At 47.9% G+C, this 17,253-nt stretch overlaps 6 protein-coding genes across 6 annotated transcripts; 3 read left to right on the top strand and 3 right to left on the bottom strand.

The window, feature by feature from the left end:
* Positions 1-4,611: 4,611 nt before the first annotated feature.
* COCSADRAFT_356125 (uncharacterized protein) lies at positions 4,612-5,598 on the bottom strand. The gene has a single exon (XM_007701246.1). It carries the CDS (start codon positions 5,338-5,340, stop codon positions 4,651-4,653), a length of 690 nt encoding a protein of 229 aa, XP_007699436.1. The 5' UTR covers positions 5,341-5,598; the 3' UTR covers positions 4,612-4,650.
* Positions 5,599-5,601: 3 nt separating this feature from the next.
* COCSADRAFT_87651 (uncharacterized protein) lies at positions 5,602-5,961 on the bottom strand (the record flags this gene model as incomplete). Its single annotated transcript, XM_007701247.1, has 1 exon — positions 5,602-5,961. One exon carries the CDS (start codon positions 5,959-5,961, stop codon positions 5,602-5,604), a length of 360 nt encoding a protein of 119 aa, XP_007699437.1.
* Positions 5,962-7,361: 1,400 nt separating this feature from the next.
* Positions 7,362-10,950, bottom strand: COCSADRAFT_36260 (glycoside hydrolase family 31 protein). The gene is made up of 6 exons (XM_007700942.1): positions 10,511-10,950; positions 10,134-10,456; positions 9,710-10,084; positions 9,250-9,658; positions 8,782-9,200; positions 7,362-8,729 (listed from the first exon to the last, which is right to left on the bottom strand). Exons 1-6 carry the CDS (start codon positions 10,734-10,736, stop codon positions 7,701-7,703), a joined length of 2,781 nt encoding a protein of 926 aa, XP_007699132.1. The 5' UTR covers positions 10,737-10,950; the 3' UTR covers positions 7,362-7,700.
* Positions 10,951-11,882: 932 nt separating this feature from the next.
* COCSADRAFT_88462 (uncharacterized protein) lies at positions 11,883-13,346 on the top strand (the record flags this gene model as incomplete). Its single annotated transcript, XM_007701248.1, has 2 exons — positions 11,883-12,373; positions 12,422-13,346. The coding sequence occupies 2 exons, from the start codon at positions 11,883-11,885 to the stop codon at positions 13,344-13,346; spliced, it is 1,416 nt and encodes a 471-aa protein (XP_007699438.1).
* A 633-nt stretch (positions 13,347-13,979) lies between these two features.
* COCSADRAFT_141211 (uncharacterized protein) lies at positions 13,980-16,112 on the top strand. Its single transcript, XM_007701249.1, has 3 exons — positions 13,980-14,140; positions 14,211-15,521; positions 15,570-16,112. Exons 1-3 carry the CDS (start codon positions 14,093-14,095, stop codon positions 15,723-15,725), a joined length of 1,515 nt encoding a protein of 504 aa, XP_007699439.1. The 5' UTR covers positions 13,980-14,092; the 3' UTR covers positions 15,726-16,112.
* Positions 16,113-16,355: 243 nt separating this feature from the next.
* COCSADRAFT_159899 (uncharacterized protein) lies at positions 16,356-17,169 on the top strand (the record flags this gene model as incomplete). The annotated part of the gene is made up of 2 exons (XM_007701250.1): positions 16,356-16,677; positions 16,736-17,169. The coding sequence occupies 2 exons, from the start codon at positions 16,356-16,358 to the stop codon at positions 17,167-17,169; spliced, it is 756 nt and encodes a 251-aa protein (XP_007699440.1).
* Between the last annotated feature and the right edge of the window lie 84 nt (positions 17,170-17,253).

The following is a 17,253-nucleotide window of genomic DNA, read 5'->3' on the forward strand; positions in this document are numbered from 1 at the left end:
CATATTTAGGAAGCGGGGCTAGTTCTAAGTTCCATCGTACGTAGCGTTTAGAGAGCTTTTACTTATAAGTAAAGTATTCTAGGTTCTTATAGTCTATAACTACTTCAAATTCTTATACGCCTCATAGTTTAGCGTTCTACTCTTTTAAGCAGTAGATTACCGCTAGTAGCTCTTTGTCGTAGATTAGGTAGTTCGCTTTATAAACTAGTAGCTTTCAGGAGAAGTAAGCTATTATACGTAGGGTACCTTCGTCGTCTTCTTATAGAAGTACAGCACTTATTGCTTATCTAGATAAGTTACACTCTACTACTGTCCGCCTGTCTAGGTCGAAGGCAGCTAACACTTCATTAGAAAGGAAAGCTTCCTTAAGGGCGGTAAAGCTTAGCTCTTGGTCTCGGCCCTATTTGAATTTAGCGTCTTTTCTTATTAACCGTACGAGAGGTTCTACTAGTCTTAAGAAGTTAGGGATAAATCTGCGGTAGAAATTAGCGAACTTAAGAAACTCTCTTACGTCTCGTATAGTAGCTAGAGCTTCCTATTCTTAAATAGCTCTTATCTTCTCCGTGTCTATTAAGACGCTCTTCCCTACTTTAAGAATAAATCCTAAGTATTTCGTACGTTAGACGTTAAACTTATACTTCTTAAGTTTAAGCTGTAGTCCCGCAGCTTACAGACGCTCAATTACTTACTATACGTAGTCGTAATATTAGGATATTAAGCTATCCGTATAGATTAGAATATCGTCTAAGTAGGCGGAAGCGAAATCGTCTAGAAACTCGCGCAGCGTCTAGTTAATATAGCGCTAGAATGTGCTAGAAGCGTTAGTAAGCTTAAAAGAAGTAACTAGCCACTTATACGACCCAAACCAGGTGCGGAAAGCAGTTATCTATTCTTAGCCCTTAGTAATCCGAATTTTATAAAAGGCGGCTATAATATTAAGCTTTGTATACTACTTTACTTATCCGACTTAATTTAGCGTCTCCTATATAAGAGGCAGTAGATAACAGTTCTTACGAGTTAGCGCATTTAGGGCGCGGTAGTCTACGTAGAATCTTAGTCCTCCCTTAGGTTTCCATACGAAGAGGACTAGTAACGCGGCGGGAGAGTTACTTACGCGGATGAACCCTTTCTTAAGTAACTTATATAGTATCTTGCGTAGTACTAGTAGTTCATCTCTAGATATATTATAGAAAGGTCCGTACAGGACTTCTAGCAGCTTCCCGTCATCCTTAGGAATTAGTTCGATCTTATAGTTAACGTCTGGGCCTCGTAGAGGTGGGAGCTCGTCTCCTTTCTTTAGGGTAAATAGGGAGGCGTATAGTTATAAGTATAAAGAAAGCGACTTAGTTACTTCTGCTATAGTTAGCTATATCTTTAGGCAGAGAGCTTTTTTAATATTCTAAAGACTAGTAGCAAAGACTTACAGAGCTGGCTGTTTTTAGCTTCGTCGTACGTAGGCCTAAAAGATAGCTACTGAGATTGCGGCGAAGTTCTATAGTAGTTTAGTTCTCTCTATGCTAGGTATAGAGAGATCGTAACGTAGAAAAAGAAGTATTCGTCTAGCTGCATTAATAACACCTCCTATATCTTTAAGCTAAGTTTTCCCTAAGATGATGTCGTACTCGTACGTAGACGTGGTGATAAAAGCGGCTGCTTTTCGCTTAATCCCTCTAACGTCTATAGTAAATTGAGTAATAGCTCCTACGGTACTCTTCTAGTTATTAATACCTTTAATCTCTCTAGTAGAGATAGATACGCGCGGTAGGTTAAGTTCTTATATAAGTCTTTTATATACTATCGCATAAGTGCAGTACCTATTATTAATTATAGTAGTAGCGTTTTTTAAAAGATTAATGATTACGTCTATAGATATTAGCTAAGTAGGCTTTAGTTAGTGAAGTAGCTCTTAGACAGGTCGTACAACCTACTTAACCTGCTTTAGCTACCCTAGTTAGCGTTTTTAGACTAGGGCTCCTCTTTTCCCTCGTCCGAGCTCTTATCTTCTAAGGTAGCAGCTAGAACTTTTATTATAGTCTCTGGCTTGCGCGTGCGTTTTAGGACTGCTGCTTTACACTATTATATAAGGTGGCTGTAAATACTATAGCGTAGGCAGCTACCCTCCTCCTTGCGTTAAGTAATTTAGTTTTATGTACCCTAGTACTCGTTCCTTATACAGGGACGTATAGCGCCTACATTAGGCGTTTAGTCCATTTCGTCTACGGCAGCTAAAGTAGACGTAGGAAGAGAGGTTGAGTAAGAGAGCGCGTTAGACGAGAGTTAGTTAATTACTTTAAGATTCTCCTAAGTATTCCTAAGTCGATAAACAAAGGCGTCGTACGTCTCGTTTAAAGGAGGCTAGTACCTAGCTTAGTAGCGTAGTAGCTTCCTATTAAGAGAATTCTTAAGATAGTTAATTTTTAGCGCGTCGTTATCTTGTCCGAAACTAGCTTCGTTAAACTTTAGATTAAAAGCTCGTACGTAGAAAAGAAACTCGCCTTTTTCTTACTTAGTCGTACAGAGATACTATAGAGCTTTTTACTTAATTAAAGGGTCTTTAAAGAACGCGTTTAGTTGCTCCTAAAGCTTACTTAAGCTAGGTAATAGATTTCTGCTCGTAAAGTCTTATACGTAAGCCTATAATGCTAAAAAGGCTAGTTCTCCTATATAGGAGATTATATAGTGAGCTTAGTAGAACTCTATAAGGTAAGCTAGGTAATCTGCTGATAGTTTCGTATAGATTTATATCTTCTACTGCGTGTATTCTTCGTGTAAGCCTTTCTTAAAGATTCTAATATTAGAGAGTCTAGCTTTTCTAAACTCTTATACGGGCGTAGGCGTAGCTAGAGGCTAGCTAGAAGGTTACTAACTTTCTATACTTAGCGTGAGATTAGGAGTCTGTACGTTAGGGGTAGCTTGCCCCTATACCGTATAGAGAAAAAGGGCTTTCATCTCTTAGAGTTCTTCTCGTACGCCTTTAGTATCCTTAAGTCTTATAGCTATTTAGTCTAGGTTTTATTAGAGTAGATTATTCATTATATTAAGTTAGCTCTAGCTTTCTGCGAGCTCCTCGTACGTCAGAGGCCTTAGCGGGGCGTTACTAAGTTCTAGGTTTGGTATAGGCTTATATAGCCCTATCGTTATATCTTATTCATTTTATATTCTTAATTCTCTCTCGCTCCATACGAGAGAAAAGAGTAAGAAGAGTTAAAGTAATCTTTTAGCTTATGTTATAGGCGGAGAGGCCTAGCAAATAAGTATGCTTCTACCTATCGTACAGAAGCTAAAAGATAAGAAAAAGAGAAGATAACTAAGTACAGACTTCTCTTATACCTGCTCGCTTCTGATCACGTGTCCGTACAGAAGGTATATCACGTGGTCGAAGATCACGTGATCCTCTTCAGTAGAGATCACGGGCGCAGCCCTTTACAATTACGTCTATAGATACGTAATCTACTACTAGATAGATTCTTCTAGAATCTAGTATAGCTAATATATATAGTAGTAGAATAGCTAGTAGATAGAAAGTAGAGCAGATTACAAGCATAAAGCAGACTACTAGTGCAGACAACTAGATAAGATCGGATCAATCTAATTCTTCAATCTCTCTCCCCTAGCATTTCTCTCTTTTCATCCTAGAACCTATCGATTCGCTACCTCTGAGTCTATCGCTAGACAAGTAGACGACTCTACCTCTAAGCTAGCTATAGAATAAGTAGCACCCTCCTTATTACAACAGGTTATGAGCCTGGATTACGCGTTTAATCGAAGGTTCTAGCAAAGTCTACTATAAAAGACTTAGCGTTTACGTAAGAACTAGTACTATTTAGGCTAGATTCTTAGCAAGACCTAGGGTAACAATAAGGGTTAAGAGAAAACCACGGCTAAAGAAGCTGAAAAACTCTAGATACTAGGTTCATCCGAAGCTAGATCAGCTGATTGCAATATATCGATCTATATCGATTAGTAGCTAGAGTTCTTCATAGAAAGAACAGTAACTGCGATAGCATCAGCATATATACGAGCTTATCAGCCGATCTAGAATAATAGATTAAAATGGCTGATAGTATCTTTAAAGTACTTGTAACGGCGCAGGCAAGACTACTCGGATCAGTATCGGCGGTAGTGTCACTCAGAGGCATATGGGAGTGCGTGGGACATCAAACGAGCCTTGATTCGAATAGACACCTATAGGCCTTGTACGAAAGGATATCAAAAATCTATCGAGCTACGGTATGGAGAAGGTGGGGTTTTATATCAGCAGATCTGCCCTCGGCTAGTGCGCGCCCATGTTCGGATCCCTTTCGGATATCAGTTCAATGTGTACTCGAACCGTTACAGTCTCTGAGCGTGGCTGGGTACCGCGGAGGCGCGTTCGTAGTATTGATTCCGGCACATTATACGCTGCTGCAAGGGCGCGGAGAGATTTTTTTAATTATTTTGATACGATAATACAGCAAGACAAAGTCTACCTTCACGAGCAGTCTGTACAGAACGTTGTTGTCGCGGCATTATGGTGGTTGTGTGGAGAGTCGCGTCAAGTTGGGTGGGGTGCGCAGCTTACTGGTGTGCGCAGCTTACTGGTGGGGTACGTTAGTTTAAGCATCTCCTTTACGGAGGTGCCTTTCAAAAGTATTGTCTGCCAAGAATAATCTATCCGAAGTACGGCCGCCTTAGCCGAGGCTTGTCTCTCCCCTCTATGTACTCATTACCACCTTGTAGCTCAATTATCTTTTGAATATGTACAAGAATTCGCTCAATCCAGGCTTGGATCTTGAGTTGCGAGAGATCTCTCCAGCAGTTCTGCCAGATTCTAACTGCCTCAGCCCTTGACTGTGGAGCTCCTTTCTTCGTAGTCTCTCTCTTTATATAGAACCAGCATGGCTTAATACAGTTACAGTCTGGCGAGTTACCACACCAGAGTAGTCTCTCGACATCGTGCAGGCGATAGATCACACTTTGATAGTGGTGGGCGTGGCTAGGTGCCTTATCCTCCATTACAACAGTCTGAGGTCTATCTTGGAGGCATTTTTTAGCGAAAGGAATCAGCTTTGGGATTAGAACGCAGGTCTGATATCTCCACCAGTCTATGCCACCTCCAGACGTGCGCACCAGCTTGCCTGTCTTCTCTGTCCATCTCCATTGAGGCTTTCTGCCACGCTTATTACGTAGCCCTGTCCTCCTTATGGACTCTGACAGCTCCCATTCCTCTCTCTGTAGAGGCTCAAGCTCAGCGTTCAGCTGCTTAATCTGACGAGCAGCATCCTCTTTCTCTGCCTTTGTCTCTAGCTGGTAGATATGGCATGGACCCTTCTTATCGTACGAGAAGCAGCCCCAGAACATGAACTCAGAGTATCCCTTCCACCTCTCACGGATATAGCTCTTAACTACTCTCTCATCTGCCTTTCTCTAGACTCTATAGCCCCTACGTCGGTGGTTAATTACTACGGACGTCTCGTCTGTCTAGATGACATTCTTCCAGTCCTCCAACGTCCAGTCCTTATGCTCTAATGCCCACTTAAGACGAGCACTCCTCATCTCCTGTGTCAACCCAGGCTTCCTCGTTGGCTTGGTCTTCCTGTATCCTGCTGCTCTTAATACCCTCTAGACGGTAGAGGCAGAGATCTCGACTCCTTGGAGACTGAGCCCACCAGCAAGGTCAGCACAGCTCTTCTCTCGTCCATATCTATCGTGTCGTACTTGTTGGAATATCTGCTCCTTCACCTCCTCTGCCTGCTTAGTAGGTCTACCAGTCTTTGGAGCATCCTGAACGTGGTGTGGAAGGATCTTAATAGGAAGTTCGTTTGGCTCAAAGCCTGCAGCAATAGCTCTACTATAGATACGATCGACAGTACGAGGATTAACACCAGTTAGCACAGCAACTTGTGACGTATTCTTGCCAATAGGAGGTGACTTTAGCGCGATTACTAAGGTACGGGTATATATATCAGTATAAGGAGCCATAGTAAGAAGATAACTACGTAGTGGCAGGTAGGCTGATCAAACAGCTCCTCAGCTCGAAGGTGGGAGTTGCGCCAAGAAGAGTTGCGCCGAATCGCCGAGATTAGCGTCAGACAATACTTTTGAAAGGCACCTCCGTATTGGTAGCGGTAAAAGCCTAGAAGTTGCTCTTCCTCTAGTTCCAGCTTTCCATTTGGCTGCCTATGCTCTCTCTGCTTGTGTCTTGCACTATCTTCTAAGCGTAGACTTGAGTGGATACAGTATAGAAAGACTCTCTGCTAGTAGGCCTCTACGGTCATCCGCCCTCTGTCCAGTTGATTCTTTAACCGCTTAGTCAGCCGCTTCGTTCCCTGGAATTCCTACGTGAGCTGGTACCCAGCGGACTGTTACCACTCTTCCTATATTCTGGAGCCGCTAGACCTGGCTTGCAATTTCCTAGAGAATGTAAACTCCCGATCTTCCTTCCGCCTTTGCTACCGACCAGATGGTGGCTTAGTTGTCTGTGTAGATGGCGATTTCTCTATGCTTGCCGCCCGCCTCGATGTATTGTTCTCCGGTTTGCAGTGCTAAACTAACCCCTTGTAGCTCAGCTGCATGCACTGTTGAGACCGTGTTTGGTCCCATGTACACGACGCGAGTCTGCTGGATCAGCGGGCACACTGCCGCTGCCCCTGTCACGCCATTTATGCCACTGCTATCTGTATAGGTGCTCAAACAACGCCCTGAGTTATTCTCTGTATCGTGCTGTTTGCGTGCTTTCTCTGCGGTAGTCTCTATATGCGTCGCAGGGCCCCTTCGCCATAGCGCAGTCATGAACGGTGGGATAGGTTCTTGCTCGTCAAAGCCTTGGCTTCGTCGGGTCTTCACGTCGTTGTAGATCTTCTGCCACGAGTCAATGTGCCCTATTTGTTTTCTTGTGCTTCTTGATAGCATCGTCCTTTTCTAGATCTGTCGTTATAACTATGATGCTTATCCAGTAAGCTCAAGATGTCAGGTGACTTGTTGCTTTGAGCTTACCCCTATTCGGCTAGCTCAGTTATTGAGATTATGTCAGCACTACTGATTGGTGCATCAGATACTGAGGTACCAGGCCGTGTGGCGACCACGCACAAATCAGTTCACCGACCAGCCCCTACCGCCAGTGAGCAGGCCCGGACGATTTTATTGAATACCTAGATGTATACAGTAACGATAGATGTTTTATGACGGATAGAAATAATCTTTGTGGTCTTGTAAATCATGGGTCGTATTATTATGATAAAGCAGGCATCTTCGCATATCCAGAAAGAAGGTGTCTACACGATTGTAATTTTTACATTAATGGGCATGCATCGACTCAGAATCAACTTTGGTATATACCTAGATAGGCCAATATAGTCTTCGCGATGATTGCAAGCTATGCTGTTGCTATAAAGTCAAAGTACCTGTAATTTTGTCCGTTACGACGGTTGTTCCGTTACGAAGGGATGTACGTTACTGTATTTTCTTTTCTTTTTTGAGTTACGTGTACAGCGGTACCAGTGTCGTGAAATATACCGAAGTAACTATGACTAAAGCTCAAAGTCTCAAATGTGGCAAGCAGTACTTTCAACAAGTCAAGACTGTAACGAACAAAGAAAGCTGTTTGATAAACAAAACTTTGCAAATGAACTATACATGTCGACAGATGCTTCGTAACCAAAAGCCATCAAAAACCTCCCACTAATCATTGAACCCCTTCATGTTCAAACTCTCCATCTAACTTACAAGCTCGACCAAACACTAACAATGCCCGCAACCAATCCCCAAACCGTAGCAGCACCGCGACGCGACTCCGCGGCACCACCATTAAACTGCGGCATACCAGCGCCAGTCCCAAAGTTATGTTCCCAGCCCTTGGTAAGCGCAACAGGGCCCTGTACGCTCTGTGAAGTACCCAGGATAGTAATATTCTGAATAACAAGCTCAGTCTCGAATCCGAAATCGCCGCTCATGCTGAACGCGCCGTTGTTGAAGGAGAAGTTAATGAGCGAAGTAGACTTCTGCTCGAGGGAATCTCCATCATCGAGGTAGAGGGAGCCAGAGGCTTGGTTGGTAGCGTTTGGTGCGATCCAGAGGACAAAATTTTGCTTGCGGAGCTCGGTGGTTGTGTTTGCGGATTCAGCGCGCAGAGGGAGGATGGATCCGCCTTTGATGTGGAGAGGGATGGTGTCAAAGCCTACGTCGGTGAGGTTGATGTTTTCGCCGTTTCCTTGGATGCGCTTGCCAGTCCAGTAGTCGTAGAAGACGTCCTTGGGGAGGTAGATCGAGACGGAGGTGGAATTTTCTTCAAGGACGGGCGAGACGAGGATGCTGTCGCCGTAGAAGAATTGGTGCTCGATACCGAAGGTTTTGGCGTCGGCGGGGTAATGGAAGAAGAGGGGGTTCAAGCTGGGTAGACCGGTGGTGGTCTGGCGGTGGAAGGCCGTGTAGAAGTAGTCCAAGAGCCTGTACCTGACTGCGATGGCGTTCTTGGCTGCAGCCCTGGTGAGAGGCCAGCGGTAGTATTCTTGGCTGATGGAAGTGTCACCGGCGTGGTTCCTCATGAATGGGTAGAAAGCACCGAGAGTGGTCCAGCGGGCGCAGAGAGTCTCGGTCGTGTTTCCGGCGAAACCGCAAATATCGGGACCGACCATGGGGATCTGGAAGATGGTGTTGAAGTTCAAAATGCCGGCAATCGAGAAGCGGTATTGAGCCCACTCGGAGACGTTGTCACCAAGCCACTTTCCGAGGTAGGAACCAAGACCAGGGAACTATTCAAAAATTAATATTCGGATTCCAGTGGGGAGAATGTATTAGACTCACAGACGACCTAGTGATAATGAATGGACGTCTTTCGGGACGACGAGCTTGCATAGACTTGTGAGAGGTGATACTCATCATCGAACCCCAGAAGTTGTGCGTATCGTAGTGGTAAGAACCATCGTAATTCTTGATATCCGTAGCCAGGGTCCTGTTGCTGATTGAACCGGCTTCGTTGTGGATCTGGTATTTAGGGTTGATCAGATCACGACCGGGAAGACCGAGGTGCTTAGCATCTCCAGCGCTGTTAGGCGCTTGACGCTTGGATGGACGCATGCTAGATGGTCCCTTCACAACAGAACGCCTTGCAATGCTAGAGTTAGACTGTGGCTGGAAACCTGCTGGGAAGCCAGGGATTTGGCGACCTGCAGAAGTGCGCACCGCCGGTGGCTCGGGTGGGTTCTTGGACTCCTCAGAATAGGCTATTCGATTATTAGTATGTCAATCTTATCAGTGGAAGACGAAACTTACCCTCAGGGTCTGAGCAGGGGTATGGGCAGAAGTTGGCGGGTTCGTTCATGTCATTCCAAAGTCCATCGATATCAACACCAGTAGCGGGGTCGAAGAAGCGAGCGAATTCCTCATCCCAGTATTTCTGGGTATTGGGATGAAACCAATCTGGGAAAACAGTAGGGCCTGGCCAGACAGCACCCTGTTCGAAGGAGCCGTTGCTCGTCTTCTGGAAGACTTCAAGCTTTGCACCGTTGTTGTAGGCATCATAGTCACCGCTCCAGACAGCAGAGTTGACCATCACAATGTAGTGCTGTTGGTGAGCATGTAAATAGTCTACAAGCTGGCGAACAAGCTCAAGCGGGTAACGCTCGGGATCCAGGGTGAACAGGCGGCGAAGCTCCATGTAGTCGATATCGGTCCACATGGTCTAGAAAAGTTAGCACAACAAGCCTGTTGTTTTCAGAATGTAGAATCTCACCTCAAGTGGAATATCAGCAGCAGAGTAGTTTGCCACAACCTCAGCAACCTCCCAAACATCACGGTATCCATACTTGCACTGATGTGAGCCGAAACCCCAGTAAGGCATCATAGCAGGCAAGCCAGAAAGTGCCGAGTATTGAGTTGCAACTTCCTTAGGGCCGGGTCCAGCAAGGAAGTAGAAATCAAGAACACCACCGAGAGTGTTGTACTCAAGGAACTGGCCGTCAGTATCATCAATCTTGATGTCCATACCCTCAGAGCTAGCCAAGAAAACACCGTGAGTACCATTCTCACCGCGGTGATCAAAGTAGATCGGGTGAGCTCCATAGAGGTTGGATCCTGGTGGCGTGCCGTAAGCATCTCGGTTCCAAAGCTAACCAAATCAGTACCACGTTCATGATAGCAGAGAGGCAGAGACTTACGGTTCGCGTATAATTGGTGGTGTTGAGATGGAAAGCATCCGTCGATTCACCAAGACCGTACAGGTTTGGCAAAGGTGGCAGAGCGGTCCTCAAGCGAAGATACTGCGTCTCGAAAACAAGAGAAGCTGCTGAAGTATCGAAGAGCGTCTCATTGGTGGCCCTACGTTTGATGGCAAAAGAAAACGGGCTATCGTTCCAAGTGAAAGTCAAAGCCGACTTTTCAGGGTCGGTGCCCTCGTCATCAGAAGGGCGAGGCCAGACCGATTCCTGGATCTGGAAGACCTGTTCAGCGGCATCGTAGATCTTCACATGAAGGCGATCCTCTGTCGGTGGGAATTAGTATATTGTCAATGGATCAAAATGGCTTTATAACGGACCAGTCTGATACTCGACCTCGAGCTTGAGATCAGTGAGATCTTCACCATAGGCATTGCAAGCAGTACCGGCAAGAGTGAGGTCCGCAGTAACCCGGGAACCGTCGTTCTGGACGTTACTGACTGCGTAGCCAGGGCAGTCGTCGAGAGGCGTGCTTTGACGTTGGACAAGGGAGCCTGCAAAGGCAGGGATTGCCGATCCGAGGGCGAGAAGCCCTTTGGTTATCATGGTGCCTGGTGGTATTGAGAAAGACAGAGACCGGAGTGGATGCTGATCAATGGAGGATGTCAGACGCCTCTTATAGTTGAGGCAGTGCCATGGTTTCTACTAGTCAAGGTACTACAGCAGCAATCCAAGCATTGTGATCTCGGTTAAAAAGCCTCGTATGTATGGCTACAGCCGCTCGAGATGCAACCAAGACGCGCTTCCCCGCAATACCGTCATGGTTAGGATGTTAGGATGGTGGGCTTGGCAACGATGCCATCGCCAAAGAAGCAGCATGCCGGTGTGGAAAGGCTGGGAGACGCGCGCTAGAGTAGCTTGTTTACCCGGGAAAAATACCATTTAGGGCTCGAATGTGTAATGATATGCACGAGGCTGTGGATTCCGGGGTAGGGACGGAGAGGATTAGATCGTCTAGGTCAATGTCAAGTGGCACGCGAAAAGTGGGCGTAGATGGAGCAATCCGGTTGGACGCATCTCGGCCCGCCTGCGCAGCGATTGGCTGTCTGTCGGACCGGGGCTGGTGTAGAGTGTCCGGTGCCGACATGCCTCGTTACAAAAACACGGCAAACGGGTCGGATGCAGTACGGAAGAAGCATCTGCAACTCTGAAGGAATTTCTTTATCACGAACTTATTTTTCCTTGAGCTCGGACAGATGGAGCATGTGATGGCAGCTGAGAGGTTACGTGCCTTGGCCTGATGTACTTACAGTATTACCTCAAGAGCTGAGTTGGACAAGGCGTGCGCGTCTCAATTCCAATACACAACAACATACCCAAATTGTTGTTTAGGATTCTGTTGTGCTGCATGTTGTCAGTATGTATGTACCCTGATCGAACACACACCCGAGGTTGCTATGCTTTTGACATAGTCTCTCAGGTTGGAGTAGTATATTTTGCTCCAATCTGAATTCACTTGGTTCATCTCTGTATAAAAAATACTGATTCTTGAATATCGTTTATTTGGGAAGGAAAAACTTCAAGTTCGATACGAGATGAGATGAAGACATACATAGTAGTGATGGTTTGCGGAGGACTCGCACGGTCCACATAGCTACGTACCAACAAACTAGCGCGCATCCTATCATGGGAAAAGTTCAAACGCGACCGAGCATCCAGCCTCAATATCACAAACACCAACAACACGTCAACATGCTCTGTGCAATCTCTGGAGAAGCTCCCCGCGAGCCTGTTGCCTCGCGCAAGTCGGGCAACGTCTTCGAGAAGCGTCTGATTGAAGCGCACATCGCAGAACACCACACCGACCCGGTTACGGGAGAAGACCTGGCGACTGAGGACCTCATCGAGCTCAAGTCGCCCAATGTCGTGACCCCACGCGCGCCCAACTTCACCTCAATACCTGCCATGCTCAGTGCCTTCCAAAACGAATGGGACGCCCTGGTACTAGAGACACATACGCTCAAGCAGCACCTGGCGCAAACGAGACAAGAGCTGAGTACCGCCCTGTACCAGAACGACGCCGCTACACGGGTAATTGCACGTATAACAAAAGAGCGAGATGAGGCGCGCGAGGCCCTGTCAAATGTCACCATCAGCGGGGGCGCCCAGGGTGATGCTATGCAAGTCGATAACCAGGGCCTGCCTCAGGATCTGATCGAGGTGGTTGACGACACACAGCAAGAGTAGGTACCTAGTACGCGACCTAGAAAACATATACTAACAGGACACAGATTGTTCGGTTCGCGCCGAAAACGAGCTGTACCAGCAGGCTGGGCTACTGGTGAAGTCATCACCAACTACGACCTGGTCAAGACAACAGAGGCTATATACCCAGGTAGCAGCAACATTGCCGTACAAGAAGACGGTCTGGTCTTGTTTGGTGGATCAGACGGGACAGCTGGCATCTATGCGCTGGCCGAGGGCAGGGTTACACAGACCTTCAACGCTGGTAGCGCCATCACAGCAGCAGCTTGGTGTGGAGGCCGCGCAGTTGTTGGAACATCGGCTGGTGTCGCCAAGATTTTCGAGCAGGGTAACGAGGTTGCTCAAGTGGGATCGCATGCTGGAGCTATTACGTCCATTTCTGTTCACCCCAGTGGAAAGATGCTCGCAACAGCGGGTGCGGACAAGCACTATGCTGTTCACGAGCTTACTTCGTTCAAGACCGTGTCTCAGGTTTACATCGAAGCGGAAATCACCTGTGTTGCCTTCCACGTTGATGGTATGCTCTTCTTTGTCGGCAGCTCCGATGGCAACATCCGCATTTACGACATTAAGACCGGTGTTGCTATGGCCCAATTAGAAACAGGTGCTCCTATTGTGGACCTCAAGTTTGCTGAAAACGGTACTTGGTTCGCTGTTGCCCAGCAAGGTTCTACCACCGTCTCTGTCTGGGATATCCGGAAGCAAACGGTCATTTACACACTCGAGTCTGGAAGCCTGGTCACGTGCTGTGAATGGGACTACAGCGGCATGTATCTGGCGATTGGTGGCACTGGTAGCGTGTCGGTGCAGCAGTTCACAAAGGCAACCAAGAGCTGGGCCGAACTTGTGAGGAAGGCACTACCAGTCAAGGACGTTGCATGGAGTGGAAAGGCTGAGAGTGTGGTGGCTCTGACACCAGAGGGTGGTTTGGCGGTATTGGCTGCCCCTTAAGCTAGGACGCAGTACTGATTGAACTTGTAATACTATAAGCTCACAAACAACTGGAGCGCTATTTTTTTGGAAAGACTTGTTGGTTTAGAGCGACAAGTGCAAAGGATGAAAAGCCGAGGAATTATGAGCAAATGGCAGAGGCCGTTGGGTTGGACTACTTCAGTAGGTTGTGAAAGAGAGTAGTTTGGCTTAGAATGGTTGAAGCATCAACGAAGACGGCCAGCTTCGGGGCGACCATGTTCCTGGTCGAAAAAAAAATTCAAGGCGCAAACTGGGTTGTAGCGATAATGCAGAATATGAGGTGTGCTTGCCTCAGCTTAGCAATCAAGAAGTCATTTCCGGCGTGTTGCTGATTACGAGTCCGAGTACTACTACGTCACGTTTCGCTCGAATGAATGCTGGTGGGCACAGGCAACATGAATTGAACGCTGCAATGGTGATTAATGTGGTAAGATGAATGGAAGGCTGTGGAATATGATTGAGGAATTGTCTTTGTTTTTTTTTGTCTAATCTCGATCCGGGGCGGTAGTGAGAGTGAGGGTGACGTTTGTTATGTCGGGTCGCTCCCGAAGCGCCATGCAATGGTTGCCACCAGGGACAACGAGTTTCGCCGACGTTAGCACACCAGCGCTACGACACGACGGCCCGCTCAACTCGACGCCGTCCGCTCTCTGCTGGCTGCTCTTCTCGCCAGGTACTCCGCACATTCACGACTCCCTACGCCACACCACACACCCACCGCCGGCATGGAAGGGGAAGAGCTGCCGTTTGGGTACACGCACAGACGAGAGAAGGTGAGTGCCGGCCCAACGGGCGAAGCTTGCGGCGGCCGAGCACAGCGACGCTAACAAAGACTCGGTCCAGCGCTCGCATGAACAAATGGACGACGACGACGATGAGGGCTCGGCCTCACCTGCGTGGAGATACAACCCCTTCCCGGACATCCACCCTCACCAAACTCAGCCGCGCTACCCCTCGGGCCTCCCGCTTATCGAACACCACCTCCCACGCCCCGCCTACTATGACCACGCTCAGGACGCCGCCCACAATAACTACGAGGACCCACACGCCCGCCGCCATCACCTCCAGCAACCCAGAAGAGCGCCTGCCTTTGAGTCTGCCTTGCGCGCAGCCCGACCTCCTATAGAACGCGCCTCATCATCCACCGCCACACAACCACGCCCTGCGGGACTCCACCTTCCCAGGATGGAAAACATGGCTTCTTCGGCTTCAGTGCGCTTCCCCGGAGACGGCTTCGACTACCGACGGCCAGCTGGATCATCGAGGGAACCTGATGTTGGATCTGTTGACCTAACAGGGGAAGAGGAGGATGTGGGCCCGGACTTGAGTAGGGTTGACCAAGAGGACGACAACGGTGACCACGATAACCACGATGACGACGACGACATTATCATCGACCTCACCGCCGACGACTCTGGGTACGGAGCTAGTCAGGATGGCAACAGCGGCCGGCAACGACACGATCACGTTGACCAGCAAGACCCGAACCGTGCTCGTGCAAATGGAGGACCCCGCTTACCGCGGGGCATGGATATCATAATTGACCTCGACAATGGTGAAGAAGAGTGGAGAATGGCTACACCAGCTCCTGAACCAAGTTCCCCTGATATTGAATTTATTTCTTCCCGGACAATCAATCCCAGACGCCTACCACCACCGAATCTTGCTGGCAACAACTCTGACGGGGACGAGGTCGAGTTTTTACGAGAAAATGCCCTGCCAGAAGCCGAAATTCGACGGCGCAGGACTCGGGAGCTCGACAATGTCTTGGATCTTTTCGGTACGCTCAACGGTCGCTTTACACATCTTCGGGCTCAAGTCGATCGTTTCAATGCCCAGATCAACCGCACCGCGGGCCGTTTCCATGAGCCTGTTGCTCCCCACCGGAATTCATCCCGAGGCCATACACATATCCGTTTGGGCTTCATTGCACCTGTCATGGACTTTGAGGGCACTGGCTTCAATTATGGGCAGGCAGCACGCGAAGCACCAGCACCTCCACCTACCTACGAGGCGCCACCTCAAGCACCTGAGGGCTTCACAAGGAGTCCGGAAGAGGAAGGTGCGCTCATCTGCCCAAATTGCGAGGAAGAGCTATGTGTGGGTAGCGATGAGATTAAAAGACAGGTGTGGATTGTCAAAGGCTGCGGTCATGTAAGTCCAGTTTTTACTTATGTTGGAGCTTGCAACTAACATAAACAGGTTTACTGTGGAGAATGCACCACGAATCGTGCTGCTAAACGTACTGCAAAGGGCAAAGAAAGGCCGGTTAGCACTAACCCGTTCAAGACCTGTGTCGTTGAAGGCTGCGACAAGAACGTATCAAACAAGAAAAGCATGATCCAGGTCTTCCTCTGATAGTCTGAGACTCTGAACTATGAGAACTGTACCTTTCCGCAGCGTCCTCGTTTATTTTCCTTTTTCAGGAGGTCTCAATTTTGGCTGAGTTATACTTGGGATGTTCAACGATACCCAGGCTTGCATTCCTAATCTCGATTTTCTTTGCATCCTACAAATCTATCTAGGCTTTTCTACTGCGGCGTTTCTGTCATTTGCTGCATTGCATACTTGGGCGTTAAGGGCTAGCATTTCTTCTATCAATGCCGTAGTCAGCTCGACGAGTCTAACTAGTTTTTTCTCTCTTTTTCAGATTCGAATGTCACGTGGAATGCATGAACTTGTATATCGTAATATTTTTGTGCTATTCATCACACCTGAAATAATTTGATGATAAATCACTCGGATACCGAAGTCAAGGGGATAGAGTTGTAAAAAACGTGCCATGATCTCATCACACATGACATCCCGGCATCGGCCACGCCAAGCGAGCAGGGGTTCGTCAGGAACGCAAGCCGAGGCCTTTCGTCGAAATGTTGTAGCTCAGAGTGTTAGGCACACGTAGACTCTTTGCAGCCAACCCCATTTTTTTAATACTACCAATTCCTTTCTCCTTTCTTCTTGAAGAGAAACTACTACAACAAGACCATAATGTCGTCCAAATCGACCACAAGACAGGCCGCTGCACCAAACGATCAAAGGCCTGCGAAACAATCGGGGGCGAAGAACGCCTATCTCCTGACTTACAATGCCGTATCTGCTGCGCTGTGGGCAGGCGTTCTTTACCATACCGCTACCATCGGAGGCAATGAGGTATTGAATGCACACAAGGCGGTTGCGTTCTTCGGCAATGGTGATTGGCCCACTGCGATACAGAGAGGACTATCGAGTGCAAAAGTGTACGACAACCTCGAATACTACACAAGGACTGTGCAGAGTCTGGCAGGACTAGAGGTGCTCCATAGTCTGGTTGGTATGTTTACAAACAGAGAAATTGGATACGAGTGCAAAAAGGCTAACGTGTAGATTAGGCATCGTCAGAGCACCTCTCTTGACTACACTTATGCAGGTTGCCTCACGCTTTCTGCTCGTCCATCTCATTGCCTCGCCCTACGCTTTCCCTTTCTCAACGCGCCATTCGCCGGCCTACACTACTATGCTGCTTGCCTGGTCCGTCACAGAAGTCATCCGTTACTCGTACTTTGTCTTCTCTCTAGCGGGGGCCGGAGTACCGAAGCTCTGGACATGGCTGAGATACAACACTTTCCTCGTGCTCTACCCGCTAGGCATCTCGTCCGAATGTTGGTTGGTGTACCAGGCCATCCCGCTCGCAAGCCAGAGGAATGAATTGTTTGGGTACGCGCTTTGGGCTATCCTGGCCATCTATGTGCCTGGCTCGTACATCCTGTTCTCTCATATGTTGGCGCAGAGGAGGAAGATTGCTAGGCAGAGCAGGAAGGCGTGAGAGACCTGTTTGGGAAGGGCTCGAGAAGGCTGAGTATCTTCGCCGATGCATGAAGTTCACTAGAGATAGGGAAAGGTCTCGAGA

Source organism: Bipolaris sorokiniana, assembly GCF_000338995.1.
Source record: "Bipolaris sorokiniana ND90Pr unplaced genomic scaffold COCSAscaffold_6, whole genome shotgun sequence".
Taxonomy (NCBI): Eukaryota; Fungi; Ascomycota; class Dothideomycetes; order Pleosporales; family Pleosporaceae; genus Bipolaris; species Bipolaris sorokiniana.